Source organism: Monopterus albus, unplaced genomic scaffold (genome assembly GCF_001952655.1).
Source record: "Monopterus albus unplaced genomic scaffold, M_albus_1.0 scaffold106.1, whole genome shotgun sequence".
In the NCBI taxonomy this organism is placed as follows: Eukaryota; Metazoa; Chordata; class Actinopteri; order Synbranchiformes; family Synbranchidae; genus Monopterus; species Monopterus albus.
Genome location: NW_018127986.1, coordinates 2085927 through 2110972, shown reverse-complemented (window position 1 = coordinate 2110972; position 25046 = coordinate 2085927). Strand labels below are relative to the sequence as shown.

Genomic DNA, 25046 nt, shown 5'->3' with positions numbered 1-25046 from the left:
AAAAAAAATGTTCAGTTTTTTTCTTTTAATGCCCAAAGAGTAATAAAAACACTGAGGAAAACATTCCTGACTGTGGCTTTCATAATTCATGCATGAAAGGGTTAGTAATGTTCATGTATGTTGTGCAGAGATGCATGAGAATCTGGGCACCTTTTCAGTTTAAGTTTTCACCTTTTCTTCTTAGTCTTTTTGTCTATTTAACTCTTTGCTGTTTTTTATGAGCCTCATTTACTTTGAAACAATAGCAAATTATTGTAAGTGTTACTGGAGCAAACATCATCACCAGCCTGTGAGACCAGGCTGTCTGTGTAAATCAGTATTGTTTTGGCTGTAGGCAGCAGACATTTCAGCCAAACTCCAGTAACACCTCTAATATGAGACAACAGAAGTGACTTGTAATGCCGTGGCCATAAATGACAAATAAAGCCAGCCATGGCGCAGTTGCTTAAGAAACCCTTGAAAATATTTTGTCTTTTTTTGTTTCTCTGTGAAGGTAACCATAATGCTGTTGTTTGCCTTTGCAGGGTCAGGGTGACTAACGTTTGGTAGCTTATTGTTAAAGGCATGGGGTATTTGTCTGTGTTTAAACTGGTGAGAGGTGGAGGCTAAACCGTGATGGCTCCTCCCGGTTCTGATCTCTTTCCTCTCTTCTGTTCCTGTCCTCAGATCGAGAAGATCATGACACTGATTGGTGCTGGCATTGATTTTTCAAGAGATCAGCAATATGCTACACCAGGTACGGTATGATCATTAAATGACCATTAATATTATTATTTGAGGCTTGTGTTATGTGATATACTCTTGCACTACTTCATTATCTCCCAATTATCGATTCAAGCTTAAGGTTTGAGGGGAATTACAGTGAAATGGGTGGTTTTTCATTAGTTCCTGGTGAAGATTTTTTTTTTTAAATCTCTCTAATACATTTCACCACTGGTGCATTATTAATGTGAATCTTACTGTGAGCCGCCAAGGTTTGAACATAAAAACTAAATTATCTATGTGGCAGATTTACTTTGCATTTCTTTGCCCGAGTATCCTCAGAACCTTTTTTCAAGCATTCTTTATCTTTGACAGTGGTTCCTTTACTTGTCTTGTTGTGGATTTATACCCTTTGGTTTCTTTACTCTATCTGCTTGGAATTTCTTTGTAATCATCCTCCGAGGTATCTGATCCATATCACTGCCCTCTAAGTAAATCAAACAGGTGCCTGGGAGACATGGTCATTGAAGGAGGCATCTGGAAACAAATTGTGATTCAGTTACCAACAGAGAATTGGGTCTATAGTAGTGGTATAATGCGGGTAGACTGTTGGTCTGGTTTAATAGAACAGATGAGGAAAGGAATCGATAGCTTTTGAACAGCTTATCTTGTCCTGTGTAGTCCGGAAACCCACTGGGTTGTGTCTGTGGTGTCTGATGCAAAATCAGCCCGTTCTTAGAAGCCAAAGGAGTCAGGCCATGTCAGGTCCTGGTCTCTAAACTCACCTTGGATGATACCAGGGCTATTTCTTCGAGACTAAAGAAGCCTAGTATTTGATCTGGCCTTCCAATCTGTAAGGCCACATCTTTATGTTTAGGATCCTGTATCTGCTCTGCTGTGTATGGATTGTAGCTGTAGCCTGAATGATGAACTCCTTGCCTTTAGTTTTCCCCTCACATCAACAATCACCCCCAATTTACACTTTGCCTAAGTCACATTTTAATATACTATGTAGGCATTGGACCAGATCCCAAAGTTGTCTTTTCTCTTTCTAGTCCTCATGTTTGCTAAGCTCCGCACAGGAGTGAGCTGTTTAAATATTAATCACAACGTATGTCAGGGGATGAGCCCATTTCGCTTTGTAGGCTCAAGGAAAATTGAGACCACTGCAGTAACGTAATTAGCGCCCCATCACTGGCTGCATCTGTCTGCTCTGAACATGATTTATAAGTCTGAATGCTCTGTGTATCTGAGCCTCAGCCTTTTCTATGAGTCCACAGTCAGGAGGCCATCTAGACTCTCGCTGGAGAAGAGACTGTATTTGATGTACATTTGAGAAGCACACCCCCCTTTCTGATTCAGTCCAGTGTTTGCCTCTTCTCAGTGTTGTTGACCGGAGAGCTGTGATGTCTGTAGTTGATTGGCTCGGTGCCCGCAGACTCTCGTACTTTTCTCCTCTCTACTGATAGACTTGTACATCAGAGTGAATGAGATGATATAAGAGAGTGAAAGAAACTTAATGAGCACCAGATAAGAAAAGACTGACATATGGAAGCTGCGGAAGCAGTAGCTCGCACTGACGAGAAGCAGCCACCTGCAGTGTTTGGTGGGGTGGGGTGGGGGGGAGTGGCGAAGCACACAGAGAGGGGAGAGAGAGAGAGCAAGTACAAGAGGAGAGAGGAATGCAGGCATCAGTGTTGTAAGCAGCCGGGACAGTAGAAGGACGCCTCCCTTCACACTGGAGTGGACCAGAGGAGCTTTTTGTAGAAAGTGGCTGCTGCTGGACCGCATCCCACAGACTGTGACAGACTGAAGAGAGACAGTTTGCACACTCCCTCTTCTGCACACGAGCTCAGTCTGGGGCTCATCTATTACTGAAGTGCTCTTTGAAGTAGCAGATTGGATCCTTGACAGGATTTTTCTCTGGAGTGACCAAAACAGGATTCACAATGTGGGAATGTCCTCAGGAGCAAGATTGGTTCTGTAGCTGGCTGAGTAGAGGATGGGAGCACTGACAAGGGGCAAAAAGGCTTTTCACTGTGCATTTTACACTTAATTTTATTTTAGGTTGACATCTACTTGTTAGCTTTCTTTATGTGCTGTCCTGCACAAGGTAAACACAGTTATTGATGTGTAACTCTTGTCTATGAGAAGAAACGTTACTCACTCCATTAACTTTTAACTGTGAGGTGCAGTAATCAAATCAAGAGTTACGAGTAACTGCGCCAAATTTAAGTGTGTAATAATTTACTCATAATGTAGAAAACATGTAGTTTTTTGCTTTGCTTTGAAAGTGAGTTAAAGCGTAACAGTTCCTTGTTTCCATGTCCAGGAGCAGAGGCAGTCATTTGTCCTTGTACAGCTTGGACTTCTTGCAGCTCGAGCTGCTGACAGCCATCAGTGTAGCTTTTGTTTGTGATCAATCTCAGCTCATTGCAGTCATGTTGCAGGTTTGTTTTCCATGTGAACAGTGTCATGTTTGCAGGGTAGCTTCCTGCCTGGACTGCTTGTGGATTATCTAATGAGTAGGTGGGGTTTGTGAATGAGGGATGACCCTGTTTGGTAATTAACTGTCTCCCGATTCTGTGCACATGTTTCCCAAGAACTTTCCACTCGGTGGAAACAAAGAACATTCCCTGGAAGATCTGATGTGAACTGCTTTGTTCCTCTCTGATCCCTCTGAGCTTCTCTTCATGCCAAAACTGGAAAGTAATTAAATAAGCTGCAAACTTCCATATATTTACTTTTTATTTTTAATACTTTGTGACATGGGACCTCTTTAACTTTTTACTTGTCTGGATCTGAAATGTTTTGTTACAGTTGCTGGTTCATTTTAAATGTTCCTGGCTGACTGTTATAGCTAATAACTTCTGCATATTAGCTCCTATCCCTTTATCACCTCCATTGTCCCTGAGATCAGGGGTACTTCAGTCCGCCCTGGGTGATTGTGGTTCAGCCCCCGCTGCCCTGCGGGAGCTGACGTCCTATCCTCAGAGGACACTGTCTCCTCCGCCTTCCTGTTGCTGGTGCGCCCGGCTCTGCTGGCCGAGAATGATGTGGCAATGCCACGTCTCATCCTCAGAGTGCCGCTGCTACCGGCTGAAAGGTTTCTCCCTCCTGAAGCGCTTTCCCCTGTCAGCAGGTGCTGCAGGCCGACTGCTGGAGCAGCCCGTGGGAGACTGGCTGGAGCCCGTGGGGCTGCCGCAGTACGAGAGCAAGCTGCTCCTCAATGGTTTTGACGACCTCCGCTACATGGTGAGTTCCTCACCTCTTTTATGTAAAGTCTAAAAGTCCATTCATTGTTGTATTCACTTTCTTTTTTGACTTCTCATCTTACTTGTATATCTTTTCTCATGTCTTTCAGTGCTTCTGTTCATTTAATTCCTGATTGTTTTTGCACATTAATCCAAGTGATGCCACTCTCCATTAGCTGTTAGTGAGATGATCCCTTTAGCTTCATTTTGAGTTCAGTTAGTGAAAATCCTGTAACAACCCCTCCCACTGTATTGGACTGAGTCTGACTTGAGTTTCAGCAGCTATAAGATTTTATTAGAGGGACAGTTAATTACCACCGCCAAGGGGTTATGTTTTTGGTTCTGTGTGTTTTGCTTGGCAGGATTACAGACAAACAGCCTGATGGATCATCAGCGTACTTGGTACAGACATTGGTGGGGACCAACCTTAGAAGTGATTAGAGTTTGACTGAAAAAGGTCAAGGTCACAGAATCCCTATCTTTAACATAGGGCAAAATTAAAAAAATTCATTCCACTGTCAAAGGTTAATGAAATCATTGGAAATTTGACACATACATAGGGTAGCAATGTCTACCACCAGACTAAATTCATCTGGATCGGTGTGGGATTCCAGATCTCATGGCCATTTAAAATGAGCGTTTAACACATGTTTTCTGCCATAACTTGCCGTATAATGAAGCTAGAAGCCTGAAACATTCCACAGTATAAATGCCTATCATACCCCAAACAATGATCCAGATCTGGATCAGGGATTTTAAGACACATTTTGTGTTGTTCTGGATCTCATTCTTCACAACGGACCCATTTGTGTGAGCGAGCCTTGGCGAAGGTACATGCGTTCTGAATGCTCTTGTTCTGAGTGAAGTGAGCACATAATTCATAGCACACATTATACCACATGCTTTACTCGTGGTACAGTGGAACCTTGGATTGCGAGTATAATTCGTTCTGGCAACGTGCTCGTATATCAAAGCGAATTTCCCCATAAGAAATAATGGAAACTCGGATGATTCGTTCTACACCCACTTATCCATATAAAAATGATTACAGTAATACAAAATACAGTATAAAGTAAAAATAAAACAAGTTAACCTGCACTTTACCTTTGAAAAGAGTCATGGCTGGCATGAGGGGCCATTGTTGCAGTATAGATATTGACTATATGAGTGAAGCGCAAGAACCATTGGCTCAGTTGTGACTTACATCGCATGACGTTCGGCAGACAGAGCGTACGTACTACTCGTATTGCGAGACCTCCCTCGCATATCAAATCAAAATTTTTTGCTCGTCTTGCAAAACACTCGCAAACCGGGTTGCTCGCAATCCAAGGTTCCACAGTACTCAACCTGTGTCCTTGTTTTTGTGACAGACTTTATCCATTCAACCAGTAAATATCCATTTTGATCTCTGCTGTCAAATACTGTATGCCTGGTTGTGTATTGAATCAGGTTTATTCTGCACTCACAGTCTGTCTCCAGCTCAGGAGGCTGCTGTCACCATGGCTTCTCACTAACAGTCAGTAAGTGGGAGCATCTCAGTGAGCAATACAATGCTGTCGCCAACCTGACAAGTTTATGGAGCCCACGATGCACGACGCCACTCTGAGTTGGCACTGTTGTATTTGTTGGTAATGAAGACTGATGGAGAGGAGAATGAGGGACCCAGCTGGTAGACTGAGCCAGTGGGCATGTTGGAAATGAGACGGCCATCTTATGTGTCAAGATTAAAAAACTCGTCCTCGTCCATCAGGCCTACCATGCAACCTCTCTTTAACACATAACGAGCCATCTGTTAGCATGTTTTCATCCCATTCAGACACCACATTTGATTTCACTGATCATGTGTTTGGTTAGAAAATGTAAATGAACACGATTCAGGCAGAACACAGCTCTCAGCAACATTGCAACAGTATGAACCAATAAATGAATAACATCTTTATTATTGTGTTAAGCATACAAATGTGCCAACCCTGCATGGGTTTACAAGACACCACATATTTCATAGAAACCAGATTGAGAAGGCTGCGTATACAAAAAAAGGAAAAACCTTTGTGCAGTAGTGAGTAAGCTCTTCTAAAGCTCAATCTATACAGGCCACTGTAGCTTTGGGTTTGTTCCAGAAATGCTTTACACTACACAGTAATAAGGAGCTGGGTCCACTTCTGTCACTGACCCATCTGAAATCATGCGAACAAGACGTGTTTACACAGGGACAACATACTAATTCAGTTATATGTGCACAGTGACAGTGAAGTAATCTGCTTTTCTTTCCTTTGACGAGTGCTGCTAGGAGCCAGACATCACGTTTGGCCTCTTGACAAATCTTTTGGAAGCTTGTTATGATGACAAAAGTTGACATCTGGGAGTTAGCATTCATTATTATGACTCACGTCAGTAGATGCCATTATCATTTTGATTTACAAGGCACAATGGCTAACACAGCCCCGTGTATGACCTCAGCACTCCATGGGTTATTTCATGACTCAGTCACATAGTGTTGACTATATAAACTTTAGGTCGAAAAATAAAAATCTTTTTACTTGTTATCCTGCAGCAGGATTTTATTATCTCAGACACAGCAGAGTTTTTTTATTTGTTGCTTGGTTTATTCACAGCATAACTCCAAAAGTAATGGATGGATTTTGGCAGGCTGTGGCCCATGGATCAAACCATTAGATTTTGGTGGTGATCCAGATCATCATTCAGATCCAGGAATTTTTTTAAGGGATCCAAGTAACATTCTGGATGTGGTCATCCACAATAAAATTAATTGAATGCAGTGTACAGTATATACCATAGGGTGGTTGGCAAATGCCAGTAATATTGGTGCAAACTAAAGATCCTTCTTTCCTTCAGTAGTTACTGTAGTGATAAAAGTTTCTAAAAGCTTTGCATCCCTTTTCATTGCCAACACCTTGTATAACAGAACTGAAAGAATCACAGTTGACATTGTAGTTTTCCTTTGTTGTAAATTAGGACTTCATAATCACCAGAGAGGAGCGTGGATTTCTCCCGTAGCTGTAGGAGCCAGCTCTGTCTGACAGATTTCACTTTACATAACTTCACAACAGAGCATTTCTCCATTTATCTGCCTCTCTCCTCCCGACCCTATGCGGTCAACACCTATGTTTAAGTCTGTGTTGAAGCCTCTAAAGTTTCTTTCAGGGTTTAATCTTCCTACTGTCTTGTAGTCTTTTGCACTCTCCTTCCTCAGCTGAGTCCTCCAGCAGAAAGCTGGCGATATTTCTATCTTTAAACATGGCTTACAGGCCACCTGGCTTGAAACCTGAAATCACCAGCAGATTTGGAAAAAGCTGTGACCTTTAAACAGCGTGTCCTTCCCACAGCAAATGTTGACCTTTTAAGAATCACAGTTTGCACTGTCTGTGCCAAACTTTTCTAATTTGTGTTTAATGTCCACTCGTGTATTAGAGTAGAAACAGGAACAGGCTATATTTCATTGTAGAAGATATTTTAGTTTAATTTTTATTATAGCCAATGTTAGGTATGCAACAAATCCACAGTAATAATCACCAGACTGATGCCCTGTATCAGCTCAAATCAACCTAAACACATAGTTAACATATAGTTCAACTGCTATGATAAACAGTCAGGAAGTCAGATTCAGTTGCTGATAGAAATTTGTGGCCGTATCTTTTTCATCAAATGCAAAGGCATCAATTGAGCAGCAAAAATCTGGTCCTCACTGTAACACACTGGGCTTCTGGGTATAAAAAAAAACACTAAAATCATTGATGGAGAAACAGCATGTACTGTATGTTGATGCCAGTGTGCACTGAGATCACTAATTAAACAGAGTTTGCCCTGCAGGCTCGCTCTAGAAGTGGATTGATAACAGCAGTGATTGTCTCGTGTTCAAGCAGCGAGGCAGAAACAAGCCTCTTCTGAAACCACTTAGATGTTTTATATCGGCTCATGGAACAAATGTGCTGATGAAACGAGCTCTGCGCAGCCATGCTGTCCTTCTGTCCCCGCCGGTCCCGACAAGCAACGCTCGTTGAAACGAAACGGCCCCTATTCTCGCTCCTCTACCCCTGAGCACCACTTCTGGTGGCTGCATCAGCTGTGACGGGGTCAGCCAACGGGGCTCTGAATTAGTTTGTATTCGAGGCAGTGGTGTCTCTACCACTTTGCTTGTTTGGGGAGCCAGCTAGAGCAGAACACATTTAAAGTTTTGAGTTGGTGGAGGCGACTTGGTCCATAATAGAATCATTTAAGAAACAGCTGCACAAAGGTGAGAGACACATCAGAACACACATCTCAATTCAACACTTTCTTCTTTCTTATAACTCTCCTTTTTTCTGTCTTCAATGTTATTTGCTGCCATTAAATAAAAGCAAAGACATTTCACTGGAAGTAGTCAATGCCACCGAAGCCTACAGACAAATCTGAGTTGCAGTAATGGCTTCATGCATTAAAAGCTCAGGAACTGGGTATGGATCAATTGATTTTTCTGTTGTCCTCTTGGTGGTGATGTATTGTTGTCCCATTACCCATTTGAAGAAGACTAGGGTATGAATTACATTAAATACATGTTTAAGTTTGAAATATTTATTATTTATCATATTGACTTTGCACATACAGTCGTTTCCCCCGAGTTTCTCCTTACAGGCCTCTGTGGTCTTACGGCAGCCTGTTAGGAGGACAAAGTGTGAATTTTATTGCTTCTGGTTAGCTGTCCTTTAGACGGTCAGAATGAGTGATCCGTGCCCTCAAGCACCTGGCTTGAATTCAGAGTGCTTTCAGACCAGCGGGACCGCTGTGGCTGTGCTCTGAGGGGAGGAGAGAGAGCAGCAGCATTTTAATGAGACGGCCAGGGAAAGCAGAGATGGACAGCACAGAAGACAAAAAAACCACCTAGATTACATTACTCTGTGTATTCCTTTTCATGCATATTGTGCTGATGTCATCATTCTCACAACTTGTGTACAGTATTTTCGCCTTTAGACCTGCCGAGCCTGGAACCACATCAGTCAGAATTTCCCCACACCGGCTATATTTTTAGAGTCTGTGTGTGGGTGTTAAATGAGTTATCAAGGTGTAACAGGGGTGAATGTAATATTTATGTTGCAGGAGATGAGAATTTTTATCAACTCAGCTACATTTCAAAGACACAAGAAACCTACGTAAGCATCTTTCAGCCTATAACGGCCCAAATTTAAAGCCAGTGCCTTCAGTAGAGTTTATGTAGCAAAATATTGATTAGCACTGTTGCTAACATTTTCATGATCAGTTTACCTGGCATTTAGTTTCTCAGTTATTTAATGGATTGTCCATTATAATTCAAGGTGATAACTTGTTTCTTTTGTCCTGCCAACAGTCCAAAACCAAAATACAGTATATGACAAGAAGCAAATATACACATTCAAGAAGATGAAAGCAGATGGCGTTTGGCATTTTTGCTTGAAATAATGAGTAAAACAGCTAGTTGAGTATCAAAATAGTTGCAGCAGTTTTATCCGCTAATTGTTTCAGCTCTGTGTGTTGAACCAAATCATTTAAATTCATGCAAATCAGCTTAGTTTCTAACAGTAGTGTCTTTGTCAGTTGCTGCATTAAAACACATGTACTTAGTAAAGAAATGCTGAAAACGACCCAGGAAATGAGAGCTAAGGCAGTGGAGAAAGTCTGTTAGAGCTTTATTTCAACCCACAGAGCCATTTATCAGTTAATGTCCAGTAGAACAGTAATGCAATGATCCATGCACTGTGAAAGCGCTGTTATCCATCCTGCACCCCAAGTAGCTTGAGTCGTCAGCTGGTGCGGCAGCGATCAGTGCACGGTTGCTCAGAGATAATGGGCTTTAAGCTGTCATTTTAGTGCAGGGTTTTAAGAATGCAAAAGTCAGATCTGAGCTCTAACTAATGTGGATCACCATTGTTCTCGCCGACCTTACTGCAGAGAGTTCAGGCACTTGTTTTACTCTTAATGTCTTTCTAGTTTTCTCAGCATCTCCACAAACAGGCTGGTGCAACCTCCTAACCACCCGAATATATAATATATACTATATTCTATGAATTGGATGTCAACATATTGTGATTCTACAGGCACCACTTCAGTTTCACAGTTGACTCCATAGTTTTTCCTCTCACTGACAGGCTCTCTCCTCCCCTCTCCTCATCCTGTCCACCCCTTGTTTGCATCTACAGCATCTGCATGACAAACAGGCTGTCAGGTTTGGCTTACAGACAGCCTCTCTTCTGGTCTATCCCATTACTGCTGTGTCTGTGTGTGCACAGAGGTGAGAGTCACCCACACAGGCCCTGAGCCCTCACACTCTGTCCCTGAGGCAGCAGCTCAGTTGCTGACCCCATCTGCAGAAATAACACGGTGAGCATTTATGGCTCACCGGACAGAAGACCAGATGGAATCTTCCTAATCACCGGTCATCTGAGTAATAATGCTCTGTAATGAATCAATTATTTTGACTGATGAGCTAACAGGACACTGCTAGTGGAGTACCTACAGTGTTTTGATTTTTGTCCTTGCAGCCTACCACTGCAGTCAGCTATCGATCCACTGCCATTCTACTCCTCCATCTCACTGCTGACCACTCTGCAATTCTGACATTGATTTATCGCTCCATTCTTCATTATCCATTGTCTGTTACCTACCCACACGGTCTCAAAGGTGATATTGTGTGTAACCAAAGATGGGTTTGACCATCATTCACAGAAGTCCCCTCCCCTGCACACTTATGCCTCATTTAAGGGGCTATATCGACATGGCTCCCTTACCACAGTTGGTAGGTTGGGAGTTTGAAGATCTCATTCAGAAGTAATTTGTCTTTTTTTCTGCAGTGGCAGCATTTCTTGCAATCAATACTAACCCTGCAGCACAGGCTCTTCTCTTGAAGAAATGGTCTGATGGGATTTAACTGTGTAACACAAACATCTGTGCTTTGGATTATTTGAACGTGGCGTATATGGCGATTCACTCCTATGATTTACAGTTGATCATATAACTAAGCCAAATTCTTTCTTGTTCTTAAAATATGCTGTATTTTACATTGTACACTGTGATGCAGAATTGCAACATGTTTTTCTTAAAGTTTATTTTATGATTTGCATTCTCTTGCATGTACCATACTTTCTGAAACCAATCACCTGCACCAGTATTGAAAGTAAACACATACCTACTAAGCATTGTTTTTGTTTTCTGTATTTCATTCACTAGGGGAGCAATGTCATGGAGGACCATGACCTAAGAGAGATTGGCATCACAGACCCAAGCCACAGAAAGAAGATCCTTCATGCAGCACGTTCATTACCTAAGGTGACAAATCATTGATTCCTGGTAGATGACATGTTACTGATTTTGGTGAACAACAGACTCCTGATCAGAGTCTGGGTCTGAACGAGGCTCGAACGTATCCAGCTAATCTGTCCAGTATTCCCTCCTGCCATTGTATCCTGGCACAGTGATTTCACTGGCCTGTCTGGGGACAGGATCGGTGATGGGCAGTGAGTGATTCCTGTATATATTTATTTATTTTAATATTCATGAATCTTGTAATTCAAAATGAAGGGCAAAGACCAGGCATTTTCAGGCCCTTTTAAAGGTTTATTGAGCTGTTTTTTGTAGAAAAACTTTCTTAGGCAATATATTTTCCATAGCAGAGTATCTTATATGCCTTAAAACATCTCTGGAGAGGATTTTTAAAATAGGCAGGAGGCACTGCCATTGTCCTGACTCCCTTAAAGCATTAGTGAAGGATGGGTTTTTCTCCTACAGGTGAAAGCACTGGGCTGTGATGGCAGCAGCACCCTCTCCTCCTGGCTGGAGAACCTGGGACTGCACGACACAATTTCCTGACCAGCGGCTACCGTACTCTAGACTGTGTCAAAAACCTGTGGGAACTAGAGATTGTCAATGTGAGTCACAGTGACGTACGTGGAGGGTGAAATAAGGTTTCCACTGTGTTACAGAAAATTCTAGATAAGGACCAAGTTTGACAGTTTACTCTCAACTCTGAAGGTGAAAACAGACGACTTTGGTTTCATTGTAGGTTTTCTCCTTCTGTAACTTTTCCAAACTCCCACAGAGGAATTAGTAGGTGCTTAACATGAGAATATTGTCAAATGTGACATTATTTGTACAAAACTTGATTTTGGAAAACACGAATTCTTTCACAGTTTGAATTCTGAACAAGTAGCTTCCGGTATTTTAGCTGGTTAAAGGTTGAAAGTCAGAAAACAAACCAGCGATATTTAAGATACAGTAATGAGACAGAAAAGAAGTAAACACTTCTCTAGTCAAAGAGAGAACTCAGTTATTTGTTTGGACACCTGCACATCCAACCTCACACTTAGTAAGACAGTGTACTACCTCACAACGTGGCATGATTAACCTAACAGGATTAAAGCAAACACACTTTATTTAGAGTAGCCGTTGTCTGGTTTCTCATTGGCCTGCCTTCATCTTTCAAAGACCTCTGCCATCTCACGTGCAGGTCCACATGGTCACCAATGGTTTCCTCTTCTCTTTTTTTTTTACAGGTGCTAAAGATCACCCTAGTAGGTCACAGAAAGCGCATCATTGCTTCCTTAGCGGAAAGGCCCTACGAGGAGCCTCCAGTCAAGCCTCCTCGTTTGTCTCAGATCAGGGTAAGATTTTTTTAAGGTGACATTCTATTTCACTTTTAAATGACGTGTTAAGACAGAAGGAATGAGTCTGATGGTGTGATGTCCAGGACAGTTGCTGTTACATTCATCATGGGACAACTAACTGGGTCCTAATTTGATTCCCTAGTGCCAAGACCTGCCTGGGTCCCAGACCGTGTCTCCACTCAGTCAGATGGAGTCCTACACAGGACGCTCAATGGACCCCCTGCTGCCTGTAGGAGAGCAAGGGAGGAAAAAAGTGCCAGATACCGACTATGACGTTACCCAAAAACATCACAGTGAACGGCACAAAACTCATGTATGTGGCTTTTACTTCAGCAGTGCATAATGTCCTTTCTCTGTGATGTAATGTGCCTCTGCCAAGTATCTTTGTTAATAAAGCTTGTTATCCTCCCAGGAACGACATGAAGAACAACCTCGAGAGCCCCGTCTGACCCTGCGGCCGCCCAGTCTGGCAGCACCATATGCCCCAGTCCAGAACTGGCATCACCAGCCTGAGAAACTCATCTTTGAGTCTTGCACCTATGAAGCCAATGTACATATACACCTTTCTGCTTCATAAATGATGTGTTTTCATTGAACACAATTGCCAACCACTGAGATTTTCTTCTCTCCTGTTCTTTTAGTACCTCGGTTCCATGCTTATTAAGGAACTACGGGGTACTGACTCCACACAGGATGCTTGTGCCAAAATGCGGGTATTGTATGAGTTTCCTTTACAGCCTCAGGGGAACAATATACCTATACTATGAGTGAATGATAAATCATCTTAGTGTACTCTTTTTATTGTGTGTCCTTCAGAGGTCAACAGAACAAATGAGAAAAGTCCCAACCATCATCCTCTCCATCACCTACAAGGGTGTGAAGTTCATCGATGCAGCCCTTAAGGTTAGCCACCACACGCCTACACTCCTCTGTGCATTTGCTTTTTGTAAAATGTTGAGCTCATATGTTCAGCATGCTTTTACTTCTTGTGGCTGCACTTTACTGCAGTGGTTCTGAAACCTGATTCCTGACTCAGTGTCTCCTCTTTACCGGCTGTCTCGTGCCAACTCGTATTTCTCTGACACATTATTAAAGTACATAAACATGCAAGTCTTATACTGCCTGTCTTCTTCGTGCAGAACATCATCGCAGAGCACGAGATCCGAAATATTTCGTGTGCAGCCCAGGACCCAGAGGACTTGTGCACATTTGCCTACATCACCAAGGACCTCCAAACCAGCCACCACTACTGCCATGTGTTCAGCACAGTAGACGTGGTAAGAATACCCTTACTGTCCTGCCCCATGTTCATCTGAAAACACACTGGTTTATCAGTCTGAGCTGAGTTATGTCAGCTTATTCTGACATGATATTTAGCTGGGAATTAGAATAAATAAGGATGCTAGAAGGATTTCTTTTATTCGTACTAGAAACTTTGAATTCCTCCAACATCTTCTCCCATACTTACACCAAGGAGACGTGATTGACTACACAGTCAGCATTGTTATCTTACTATCTATTCAAGGCATCGTGCCTCAGTTGGAGTTAATTGCCTCCTGCTGGACACAATGCTACTCTGGCAGTGATGGCTAGTCCTCCATTCCCTAGTCTGTCCCCACCAGGGATCTGATGATTATCCTGCTAATCTGCCTCATAATGCAGGCAGTGCCATTCCAGACTACAGTTATCTTAACATCAGTTTCCTCTGTTACTGTGGTCCCTGAGCTCTGTGACGTCCTCTGTGGGGTTGAAGCAAAGGCTGCCACACAGCAGACAGTGCTAAAGCAGTATGACATCCAAAGCCCCCAAGACCCACTGAAGAATGTGCCAATGATTTCAGAGCTGTGTTCAGTGACTGTTCAAGCTACGCACTGTTCCCACAGTGCGATTGCTTTCTCATCTCCTTTTGTCTATAGTCTGAGGTGCTTGTTCATATTTGGAATCTGTCAGGATATAACCAATAAGCTTAAATAAGCTGCAGCAGATGGATATTTCCGGTTCCGGGGACCTGGTGCTGCTGCTCTTCAGTCCTCCCATGATTAGTACTACTTCTTTATGTTGTACACTTTTGTTTTGAAAATGTTTTAAGGAAAAGAAACTTTACCATGATATATTTTGTCTCACTGAGTAGTTTTGTTTCTGGGCTGAAAACATACAGTATCTGCGAGACTCAAAGTCCAGAACACTTTTAAGTTGTGCCTGCCCTTCATCTCTGTCCCACTTTGTATAGAACCTGACCTATGAGATCATACTGACGCTGGGCCAGGCGTTCGAGGTAGCCTATCAGCTGGCTCTGCAGGCCCAAAGGACCAAACAGCACCAGAACGTCCCAGCAGGAGCCAGTTCAGAGGTCATTGAGACCAAGTCCAGTCGGCCTGTACCCAAACCGCGAGGCAGTGTGCGGAAGTCAGCGGTGAGGTGGACAGTAAACATATGCGCACCATGTACACCACACACATATCTAGTTTATTGGCCACATCCCAGTTGAGCTGGTATAAGGTTAGTTACTGTGGTTTAGCCTGTTCATCAAGACGGTGAACACCTGGAGCTGTAGCAGTGGATGTGACACACAGGTCAAGGAGGCTGTTAAAGTATTTTAGAACCTATAGCACATGATTGCTGCAATTTACATTCAAATTCAGTAACTCAGTCAAATCTGAACACATACTGTAGATATGTTACACATATTTTCTAGTCAGTGGGACAGTGTAGTTAGAAATCATAGGATAAGAAGCATCGTATACTTCTAACTTCAGTTTCAGAGTGATCCATAGACAGATGTTTTTACATCTGTGGGGGCGCTGCAAACAAAAGCTGCTAATGGCTAATTCACCATACTTTTAATGGTGCCAATTTACCAAAAATGTAAATAAATATAAGCTAAAAAAAGATGCACCCCATCACTATCTAAGTCAACTTATTACCTCAAGTCAACTTTTATTTCCCTCAGCTGCTGTCTTTTGAAATATACACATTTTGAGCCTTCATTTGAGCAGCAGTAGTTTTGCTGAACACAAATCCACTCTGAATGTTGCTCATTACAGCCACGGTCTGATCGGTCTCGGCTACAGCAGATCAGGCTCCTGCTGTCTCATGCTGCTTATATCCGTATCAGTTTGCTTCCCTCTAATTCTCTGTCTACCCCTCCTCCTGTTTGTTTCTCTTGTGCTCTGTCTGTTTTTCTTCTTCTTCCTCCGCTCTCTCTGTCTTACTTTCCTTTCTCCTCCTGATGGTGTTCCTCTCTCCCAGGACTCTCCTCCCCTCGACAGCTGCTGCTGTAACACTTACAGCTGCACCACCCACCGACCCTCCTTCCTACCGCTGCACTCTGCCAGCCCTGCTGCCCAGGTGCTGCCTTATTATGCTGTCCCATCGCCATCCTCCCGCACTATGCTCCCATTTCTGCCTTCCTAATCTTGTTTTTTTTCTCACCATTCTGAAAAGCCCAGAATCTTATATTCATACATGTGCTGTTGTTGCACGTTTTACTTCTGTGCAAATACATGTGTGTATATATGTACAAGCTGTTATCTATTCCTAACCTCATGTGAACTGACAATGCTTTGAAATTTCTTTTGACTTGGGCGCCCTCTATTGACAGTTTGGTAGTAGGACACTGTTTACAAACTGAAACCCTACCCTGGTTTTTAATAGTGGACCTCTGCTACCTTGTTCTGGAAGTACTGTTTTTACTGATAACTTACTTACTGAGGTTTTGTTTCAGGACAAGAATTGCCACTTGTATAAAAACGAATCCTGTTGTTCCACTGAACACCTAAAAGAGTTCATCTACTTATTCATCTGATTATACATCAGCCTCCACGTGTAATGCTTTCAGTGTTATTCACAATCTGTGCAAAGTCAGATGTGGACTCACAGGTTTATTAGGTAAATTTAAGGTTAGCAGTGAGTGAATGGGAGTCTTCTCTGGATTAATGGCAATGGGAATGTAATTAGTAATGGTCGACCAATGTGGGCTTTTTGAATGACTAATTAAAATAAATCTGTATTTTAAAAGAGTTAATAGTTTGAGGTCCCCTGCTTTTGTGAGGCTGTGAGTTTGATGGCCTCTGTTGATACTTACAGGCTGACACTGTGGATCGTGAGGGGGATACTCAGTCCCAGGGCAGTGCCAGCTGGCTCGTGGACCCCAAGGAATCCAAGCGCACTATCAGCACTAAGTACGAGACCACCATATTCTGAGTGGAACCCTTTTCCTCCTGACTTTTGACCTCTCAGTCTGGGCCTAGTTACACCCCTCGTCCCCTCCTCTGCTTCTGTGTGCCTTTCACTGGGACTGCCTGTCTCTCTGGGCTGGACCCCTGCCCTCTCCCATCCCTCTTCAGCCACACCCGTGTCCTGCTTTGACAACAGCGCAGCCTGTGACAGTTAACCGAGTGCTATATTCCTTCCTTATGCTAATCCACCACCAGTTCTACTTTTCCACTTTGTGAACCCTCTTCTTGCTGGTAACAGTCACACTACCAGCCTCTCCTTTCTGTTTAACCTGTATGTTTCCTGAACGCCATGTACAATATTTCCTATCCCCTTTGTCAACATCCCTCTATTTACTTTTGCTGATAAGCTCTCTCTTTTTTTCTTGGTGCTTTTCCTGCCCTGTTAGGCAATGGCCACTCTGAGGCTTTTCACTCTGATCTTTCAAGTCCTGACTCCTCTGTGCGCTGAGAAAATCAGATTCACAGTGGCCCAGAGTGACCCACTGCACACATCCAGTACCTGGATGGACATGTTTCCTGAGGAAACTGAGAAACTGCTCCTGTAATTCTATGCACCAGTTGGACTTGAGCAGACTGTTTCTGTACAGTGGTATGCATGTCGTGGGCTTACAGAGGTCTGCTCAAAGCCAAAGGAGCCTACTGTCCTAGCACTGTGATAAGGTCTTTTTGGGGCTAATAATGTTAGCAGTTTGGGTGGGGGGGTGGTTCTAGAGAGAAAAGGGGAACACAATAGGGCAGAGAAGCTGATATGGACCTGCATGTTAGTGTTCCTCACTGCTCCAGAAAACACAGCCCAGACTGTGTAAGCCGTGCATGCCCTGAGCGAAATCACTGTACGCACTTTTACCATCCTGTCAGCACTGCCTTTTGCTTGGCCAGTCACACAGGTTAATGTTTCACAGCAGCTGGTGAAAAGAGTTAATCATTATAACTAAGGGTAATCCATCATCATCATGCTTTTTGTGTCCATTAGCTTGGCAGTAATTTACTTCATTTTAACCTCACTGCTTTGTGTGCATGTATCCCTCCTCCCCTGTAGCTGAATGCTGTGGCCGCTCCCAGCCAGTAAGAAGGGACAGGAATGAGTCCTGTTGCATGCTGGGTAGGAGGTTTTGTTGGAGAAGTGACCCGCCTCCCATGCAGCAGATCACATCACCAGTTGGATTGCACTTGCAGCTCACCACAGCAACTCGTGGCCCAGGAGACAAACCGGCGTAAAGCTTGTGATGCTGCACACTCCATCAGTTCATCTGACCTCATTGACTTCATCACTCGGCCTACACACACGCCTCTATTTAGGCGAAGGTTGTCTCAGTCAGATGTACGTGTTGCGCTCTGTGCATTTCCTGAAATGTGGATGGCTGCCACTCTCACAGAGTTAGCAGGTACTCTTTCAGGAAATGTACCTGCAGATTTCAATACAGAAGTTGTAGTGAAAGAGGAAGTTGCTGACATAAGCATCTATAATTTCATTTCTTGCTTTTTGTTTTGTTATGAAACAAAGGTACAAACATCACACTGTAAGGTACACACTTTTTCCTGAACCTTGTAGCGTCTCTTCATGGTCATCAGCTTCTCATCCACAGCACACAGTTCATGTTTAACTGTGATAAATGATGTAATCTCACATGGGAGGAGCTCTCCAACCAAACTCAATGGACAGAGGAGCTGACACTACAAAGACTGTTTTATAGTGATATAACAGGGGGTGGCTTTTTATATCTGATTTGAAAGTTTTCTCTTTTTGTGTTTTAATTGTTTTATAGGACAATAACATGTCCTAATGCTGGAACTGGATCAGGTGTGGTTCACTGCGGTTCGCTCTCTCCTTCCCTGCTCCTTTGTTCAGTTAATCTAGACAAAAATATTCACCAAACCTGCCATGCAGGCTGGTGCATCTTTAGACTTTAGCTGCAGAATAGAACAATGGGGCACAGCATGTTTCTTCCAGTAACTCCCAGTATGTTGACTGTTAATGGTACTTTTTGGTCAGCCAGTCTGTATATGGGTGCATAGTCAGGTCATTTTGATTTAGCTGTTATGTATGTGGTGCATTGTAAGGCCAGTACAAGAACTCTACGGTACGCTGTCCTCGGCTCGCTGGTGGTAGCACCTTCATCCTGGTCCCGTTCTGCTTTTGCACTTTGCTAAGGATCAGGAGAGATATTTTGGGACTAATCTGATGACAACATTGAGAATGATATTGTACATGGTTTGTATTTTGATACTTGAATGAGTTTTGTTTTTATAGATATCTATATATACTGTATGTATATGTATGTATGTATGTATGTATGTAATTTTTTTAAGTTTGCCAAAAGAGACGAAATGACTATGTCTTATAAAGCTAAACATATCGTGAATAAATACTCTGTGATTTAAAAAAAAGGCTGAGACATTGACTCAGAAGGGGGACCTCACTTAAAAAAAAGATTGTAAATAATCTTGGGCTTCCAGTCTTTTTTTATGATTATTTTTCATAAATGTACAATTAATAAATGGCGCAGTTAGAAATGCCGTTCCTGCGGACTCTTTATTCATCCGTTCACTTGTGTAATGCTATCATGGAATTGTTGCTTTTGTTCTCAGTTTTGGCTGAGAACAAAAACTACATCTCTACTGCAGATATCAGTTAAGATGATGCCTGTGTGGCCTATAGATGCCACCAGAGTGTCTTGATTTGTCAGAGGGCAGATAAGTGGATGTCCCAGGATGAAATGTTTGGTCTCCACCCTCCATGTCCGTTTAATAAACCTTTCTCTGCTGATGGATGTAGAGCAACTGTTCAGAGCCAGTAATGTAACATAATACAGGAGATAAAAACATTGAGGTCCAGGCACGCAAGCTTTTCAAATATCAGCATCTCCTGTCTATATCAGGTAGCAGCAAGCAAAACATTTCTACAGTTTATCTCTTTGCATTAAAAGGCAATTTCAAGCACAATGTTTTTAATTTTCTGTCTGTTAGAAGAGAAATTAATCAAGAAATTTGTCACAGCGCTAATTTAAATAATAATATTGTTGTTGCTGGAGTCGCTCAGTAACAATCTAACGTAGGTGTAATATGTAACTATTGTTTCAAAATAATAATGGAGTCTGTGATTGTATAAATAAATTGTAAAATCCTGTGTATTTTTACAACCAACTCCAGTCAACCATGACATATTTTCCTGCTGTTATTTCATGCTAGAGAACCAAAAAACCTCTGGTCAGTAATTTATTTAGTTAGGGTTGAGTTGTAATGCTGGAAAAAGACAGAAAAGTCTAACTCAGTTTGCAGCACATAGCTAAGAAAATAGTTACGTAGGATGTGTAATTGTGCATTATCTAATACTTACTTTCTTCTGATTTCCATGCAGTAATATGGCCTAGTTGCACTGTACAGATTGCCCCAACAATCTATGATAGTATGTTGCTTTAGTCTCCACATTAGAAATGATACTTGTAAAGTAAGCTTGTCAGCATTAAACTTATCAACATTAAGCATCAACAGATCAGATGATGATGAAATGTAGGGTTAGATGGGTGTATGAATTTACACAGCTGCTTACGTTCATAGATAAGCACCAGATGGTCCTGGGTTGTGATATGGATATCTGCAGATAGGCCTGCTTTGTTCTTAAACTCCATAATGCACAAACTGGTTATAAACAGTGGAACGCATTTGTTTTGTTTTGCCAATTTAATTGTACCACTTTCTAATGTGACAGCCTTTAGAAAAGATTATGTAGTAAAGTAGTAACTTTATTAATAGTTTATAATATAGGTTATAAACCTGGGGGTCTTCCTGATTAGGCAGACTTTGATCAGTTGGCTACTTATGGAAGATTTTAGCCAGTGCAGTGACATGGCTCTATGGGTGGTGACATCAGTTGGTTGGTTCACCACCTGTTTAAGTCAGATATTTCAAGAGACAGATGCATTGCACTGAAATTTTGTCCAGACTTTCGTGGTCCCCAGATAATATTGGCTTTGGTGGTCATATGCCTTTTCATCTGTTGACAGCTATGACAGAAGGATTCCCTTGACAGTTAAACAGTTTATCTTTTTGGGACCTTTAACACATGTAGTAAAGAGGTGATCCTCTGACTTTTCTCTTTGTGCCACTAGCTGGACAAAGTTTTTACTTAGTCAGTGAAACGTCACACCATCCAGGTGAGGCGTGGCACCATGTATCCTACGTTCATCCACTAACCTTTGCTAGCTATTACACTGATAAAATTTGGTAAAGACATCCATGCTACTCTCTAATCCATGGTGTCACAACAACACTGTTGTACAGAGGAGCTGGATTTCAGACAGTTTTCAAATAGTAAAAAAAGGTAAGATCATCTCTTATTATTCCAAAGCTTTGTCTGTGACTCATCCTTATTTAGTATAACTTTCATATTTTTCTACCTATGGAAATAAAATAAAAGAATAAAAATAGATCGCCTTGGGTTTGTGAACGTTTGGCTGCTTCTATTCCATTGGCTGCACACATACGCACAGCTACCTGTCCCGAAGCTAATTGGCTCACCTGGCTGCTGTCATTTCCCGCCTGTTCCGATGCGCACTTGTCGTCGCGGAGTGTCGCTTCCAGTCACAGTGCAGCTGCTGGGGGCGAGCGAGGTGCACCCATGTTGCAGGCTCTCTTTTCCTTTTTTCCTGCACAGCTGTGCGACTTAACCGAGACAGACTTCATCTCTTCTCCGGTGAGTTATCAGGAAATCAGTCTTTTCGAACTGAGTGCGCGTTTGTGAGACAACAAGTTGCTTAGTTAACTTGAAACCACAAATCAGTGCTTTTAATGTTTAGATTTGTGTGAGCCTTTGCCAGGACAACCTTTAAGCTCTGGTTATAAGGTATTTCCAGGGCTTTTTAATGATTAATTTTGCCTGTAGTTGATGAGGTTTTGCCAGTGTACAGATGGTGTCATCCTGTGTCAGTTGTCAGCAGTTTGAGTTGAGGGAAGTAGATGAAAAATGAAAGAACAAGTGAAATACTCAGTCAAAGACTCTAGACAGTTAGTCTCACATATCACCAGCATTATTAATCATTTCTCATGTTCTATGGCAGCCTATATTTCTTTTCAAAACTCACATTGATCTTAATCACTGAATGCTTGGTGACTTAGTGAGCAGACATTCAGGGAGGGAAGGTACAAATATTTGTTCAGAAATGTCAATAGTAGTCCTTTGATTGGGACGAGATGCCAAGGAAAACATTAATGAAATATTTCTGTTCACTGCAGCAGGTTGAGATTTGCACAAGCTGGTGTTCACAATGAATTTTGTTTACTGCTAATCATTAAACCAGTTCTCTGACTGGCTGCCCTTGAACACATACTTCACGTTTTTTGGATCCCTTTTTCACAAAGTACTATAATTAGCATCATTGACTGTAAATGATGATTGGTCGTGTCTGCTTCATATACTGTTCAGCTGTTCTTACAGTAAACACATTAAAGACCCGGAACTGAACCAGGATAAACATTTTTATCTGCTGAGTTGTTAATTCAAGTGGAACACCCAGTCACACCGGAGTGTTCGGTTGGGTTTAAGAGCTGGCGTAAAGATGTAAGCCAGCAAAGTAACATTCCTTCCACTGTTGAATCCTTACTCAGCCGTGGGTGTAGTGAGCTTCCCCAGTGTTGCCCTGCAGGTTTGTTGCCTTGTTCAGGTTTGAGAGGTGTTGGCTTCTTGGACATTTGTGTCTCACTCTGCTGAGCTGAATGGTCAAATGGGAGGAACAGTCATTTTCAGCTATCAAAGGTTTTTTCTGGGAGGCCTGTGCTTGCTTTGTCAACTAACTTTCATTGCTAGAAAATTAACGTGGGTGTTGGTGATCAACCTTTTCCCCAACTGTCCTTGCTACAGTAAAATATGTCTTCGTGTCAACAGACCGGAAAATCAGAGCTAGTGACCAGGACTCCAGGTTAGTAGAGGTCAGACCCGAAGAGATATCTGAGGGCTCATATGGCACAAATCTCCTTCCAACCAAGAGGTTTTCGCTTGTAACTTGAATCCTTAATGAGCCCATGGCATGCTCATATCCAGCCATTTAATGTTTAACTTTGGGTACCTCTAGATTAGCTTTACACCCATCATAACTCCAAATAATCTGTAATTATTTCAAAATGATAAAACCAGAGAGCCTCTTCCTAAAAACGAGAGGATAGTTTGCGAATGTGCACAACTCCGGCTGCCGGTGTTGTGTTGAAAGTGGACAGCACAAAGAACCGGGACAGCATTAATCAATTTGAATTTCTCCTCCATTGACAGGTAAAGAATGATATATGTACCAATGAAAAGAGATGTGTAACACTCTAAACAAAGCAGGTAATTGAGAAACCCCATATTTTAACTGGTATAATGCAGACATATTAACTTCTCCAGCCTTAAAACAATTCTCGTTAATGTTACAGAAACCAGGGGTTAGGGTTAGGGTTAGACAGACATGCAACGTGTGTTTTTTTACTTAAGGTTAAGTCCCACTGAGTAGTGGAAACATCACTCCCTTTCAAATAGCTCCAAGGTCGGTAAATCCTACTGGTGGTCACTGCATCATCCCCCACACGACCACATACAGTCCCAAAGTAGTGAAACTAATTCCCACAGGTAGCGTAGCACCGACAATAACATCATGGATTGTTAATCCATTCCTTAACCAGCAACACATCGCATGTGGCAGACACACTGGCCTCAAGCAATCAAATCAAGCAGGCACTGTGCTCCAGTGGAATCCAGCTTTGATGAGCTGATCATCACTGCCTCGGGGTGCTTCTCAGGCAGCTGCTTGTAGCTTAGACCCAGTCAGGTAAAACAGCGAGTCTCTGTACAGGAACATTCCCGGACATGCAATAACCTCAGGCCCTGTATTTTTTTCCACATCCTCTGGTCACATTGTAGCAGCAGGAGGTAAAATATATCCACAAAACCAGGTGTAGTCAAAAAATTTTTGCTTTTACAATGGAACCAGTGGATGTCAGGCAAGCTCACATGAACTGCCTGGAGATTATGACCATTCAAAGAAATCCTTATTTAGTTTTGTTTGAAAAAAAGGCTTGCAAGCGAGAGTCTGCGATACTTGTATAAACTGAGTTGCTTCTTCATGGAAGAACTAAAATACATGCACACCTCATTTTTTGAGCTTTAGGTCACATCTAAGATGATAATTCATTGTTGTAACATTGTAGATAAGTCAGAAAACAAGAAAAAACATGCCATCTGCTCTTTAATCTCTTATGATCTTAAAAATCTGTCAGTGAAGTAACAGCCTTTCTAAATGCATTAAACATTTTGTATCCAGTTTGCTTAAAACTTTCTAAAATCATGTTTTATTATCCTTCACGTTATAGGACTTCAACCTGACTTCTTATTTTTTCAAAGCACAAAATGCTTGAAAGAAATTTTTAACAGTGATATAAAATTAAAACCACAATCATGTCATTCTTCTTAAAATGTTTTGAGATGTTTTCTTTTCAAATTCAGCTTTGTTTATATCAAATCCTTGATATTTTTACCTCCCGCACACTCTAAAAATTGTTCAGATTAAAGACTCTGGAAAGCAACATTGCTCTTAACTCACATCTACAAGCAGATGTTTTATCATATCAGGGAATCATGAGCCAAAAAAGGGAACCACTGCTGTTAAACAAATCAACAACACAAAGGGAAGTTTGATTTCAAAACGGTTTGCCCTCATTTATGATGGTACTGAATGTCTGCTCAATCCAACACACATGCTTAATAAAACCAAAGCCATTTCAAGGATTTTAGTCCCAACATTTCAGAAAAAAATTGACCAGGCATCTACATAGAAATAAAAGCTCTAAAATATGCACATTAGTTGGATCATATAAGACTGCTGTGTTTATGTATAAAGCCAGGAACAATTTATTACCTGGTGGAATTCAAAAACTATTTAATGAAAGGGAGGGGGATACAATTTAAGGGGTCAGTTAAATTTAAAAATTCATGCTATACGTACAACCAAAAAAAGATTTTGTATTTCTATAAGTGGGGTAAAACTATGGAATAATTTAAGTGTAGACATAAAAAATAGTAATAGAATTGATGAGTTTAAACATAAATATAAAGGTATGTGTCAATCAAGATATATGTAAGAACAGGCTTAATGATTAATTAGATGGAACATTGTGGGTGTGGTGTATGAATGTTAACACTTTGTAATAATTCTTTATTATATTACTTGTGTGGTGTAGAAGATAATTATTTAAGA

The 25046-nt window shown here is 41.8% G+C and overlaps 2 protein-coding genes across 2 annotated transcripts in view; both read left to right on the top strand.

Moving 5' to 3' along the window:
• The window catches only part of LOC109966064 (ankyrin repeat and SAM domain-containing protein 1A), a 59567-nt gene extending 40242 nt beyond the window's left edge, over positions 1 to 19325 (top strand). The window contains 14 exon segments of the mRNA XM_020610642.1: positions 667 to 741; positions 3517 to 3957; positions 11154 to 11252; positions 11712 to 11778; positions 11781 to 11851; positions 12476 to 12583; positions 12729 to 12899; positions 12999 to 13136; positions 13228 to 13299; positions 13403 to 13489; positions 13726 to 13863; positions 14817 to 14999; positions 15836 to 15934; positions 16673 to 19325. Of these exon segments, the coding sequence (XP_020466298.1) occupies positions 667 to 741; positions 3517 to 3957; positions 11154 to 11252; positions 11712 to 11778; positions 11781 to 11851; positions 12476 to 12583; positions 12729 to 12899; positions 12999 to 13136; positions 13228 to 13299; positions 13403 to 13489; positions 13726 to 13863; positions 14817 to 14999; positions 15836 to 15934; positions 16673 to 16789 (1866 nt within the window). The 3' untranslated portion in view covers positions 16790 to 19325.
• A 2069-nt stretch (positions 19326 to 21394) lies between these two features.
• LOC109966037 (specifically androgen-regulated gene protein) overlaps positions 21395 to 25046 on the top strand; it is a 10261-nt gene continuing 6609 nt past the window's right edge. Inside the window, exon 1 of the mRNA XM_020610596.1 lies at positions 21395 to 21517. The gene's annotated coding sequence lies outside the window, so the exon portion shown is untranslated. The remainder of the gene's footprint in view (positions 21518 to 25046) is intronic.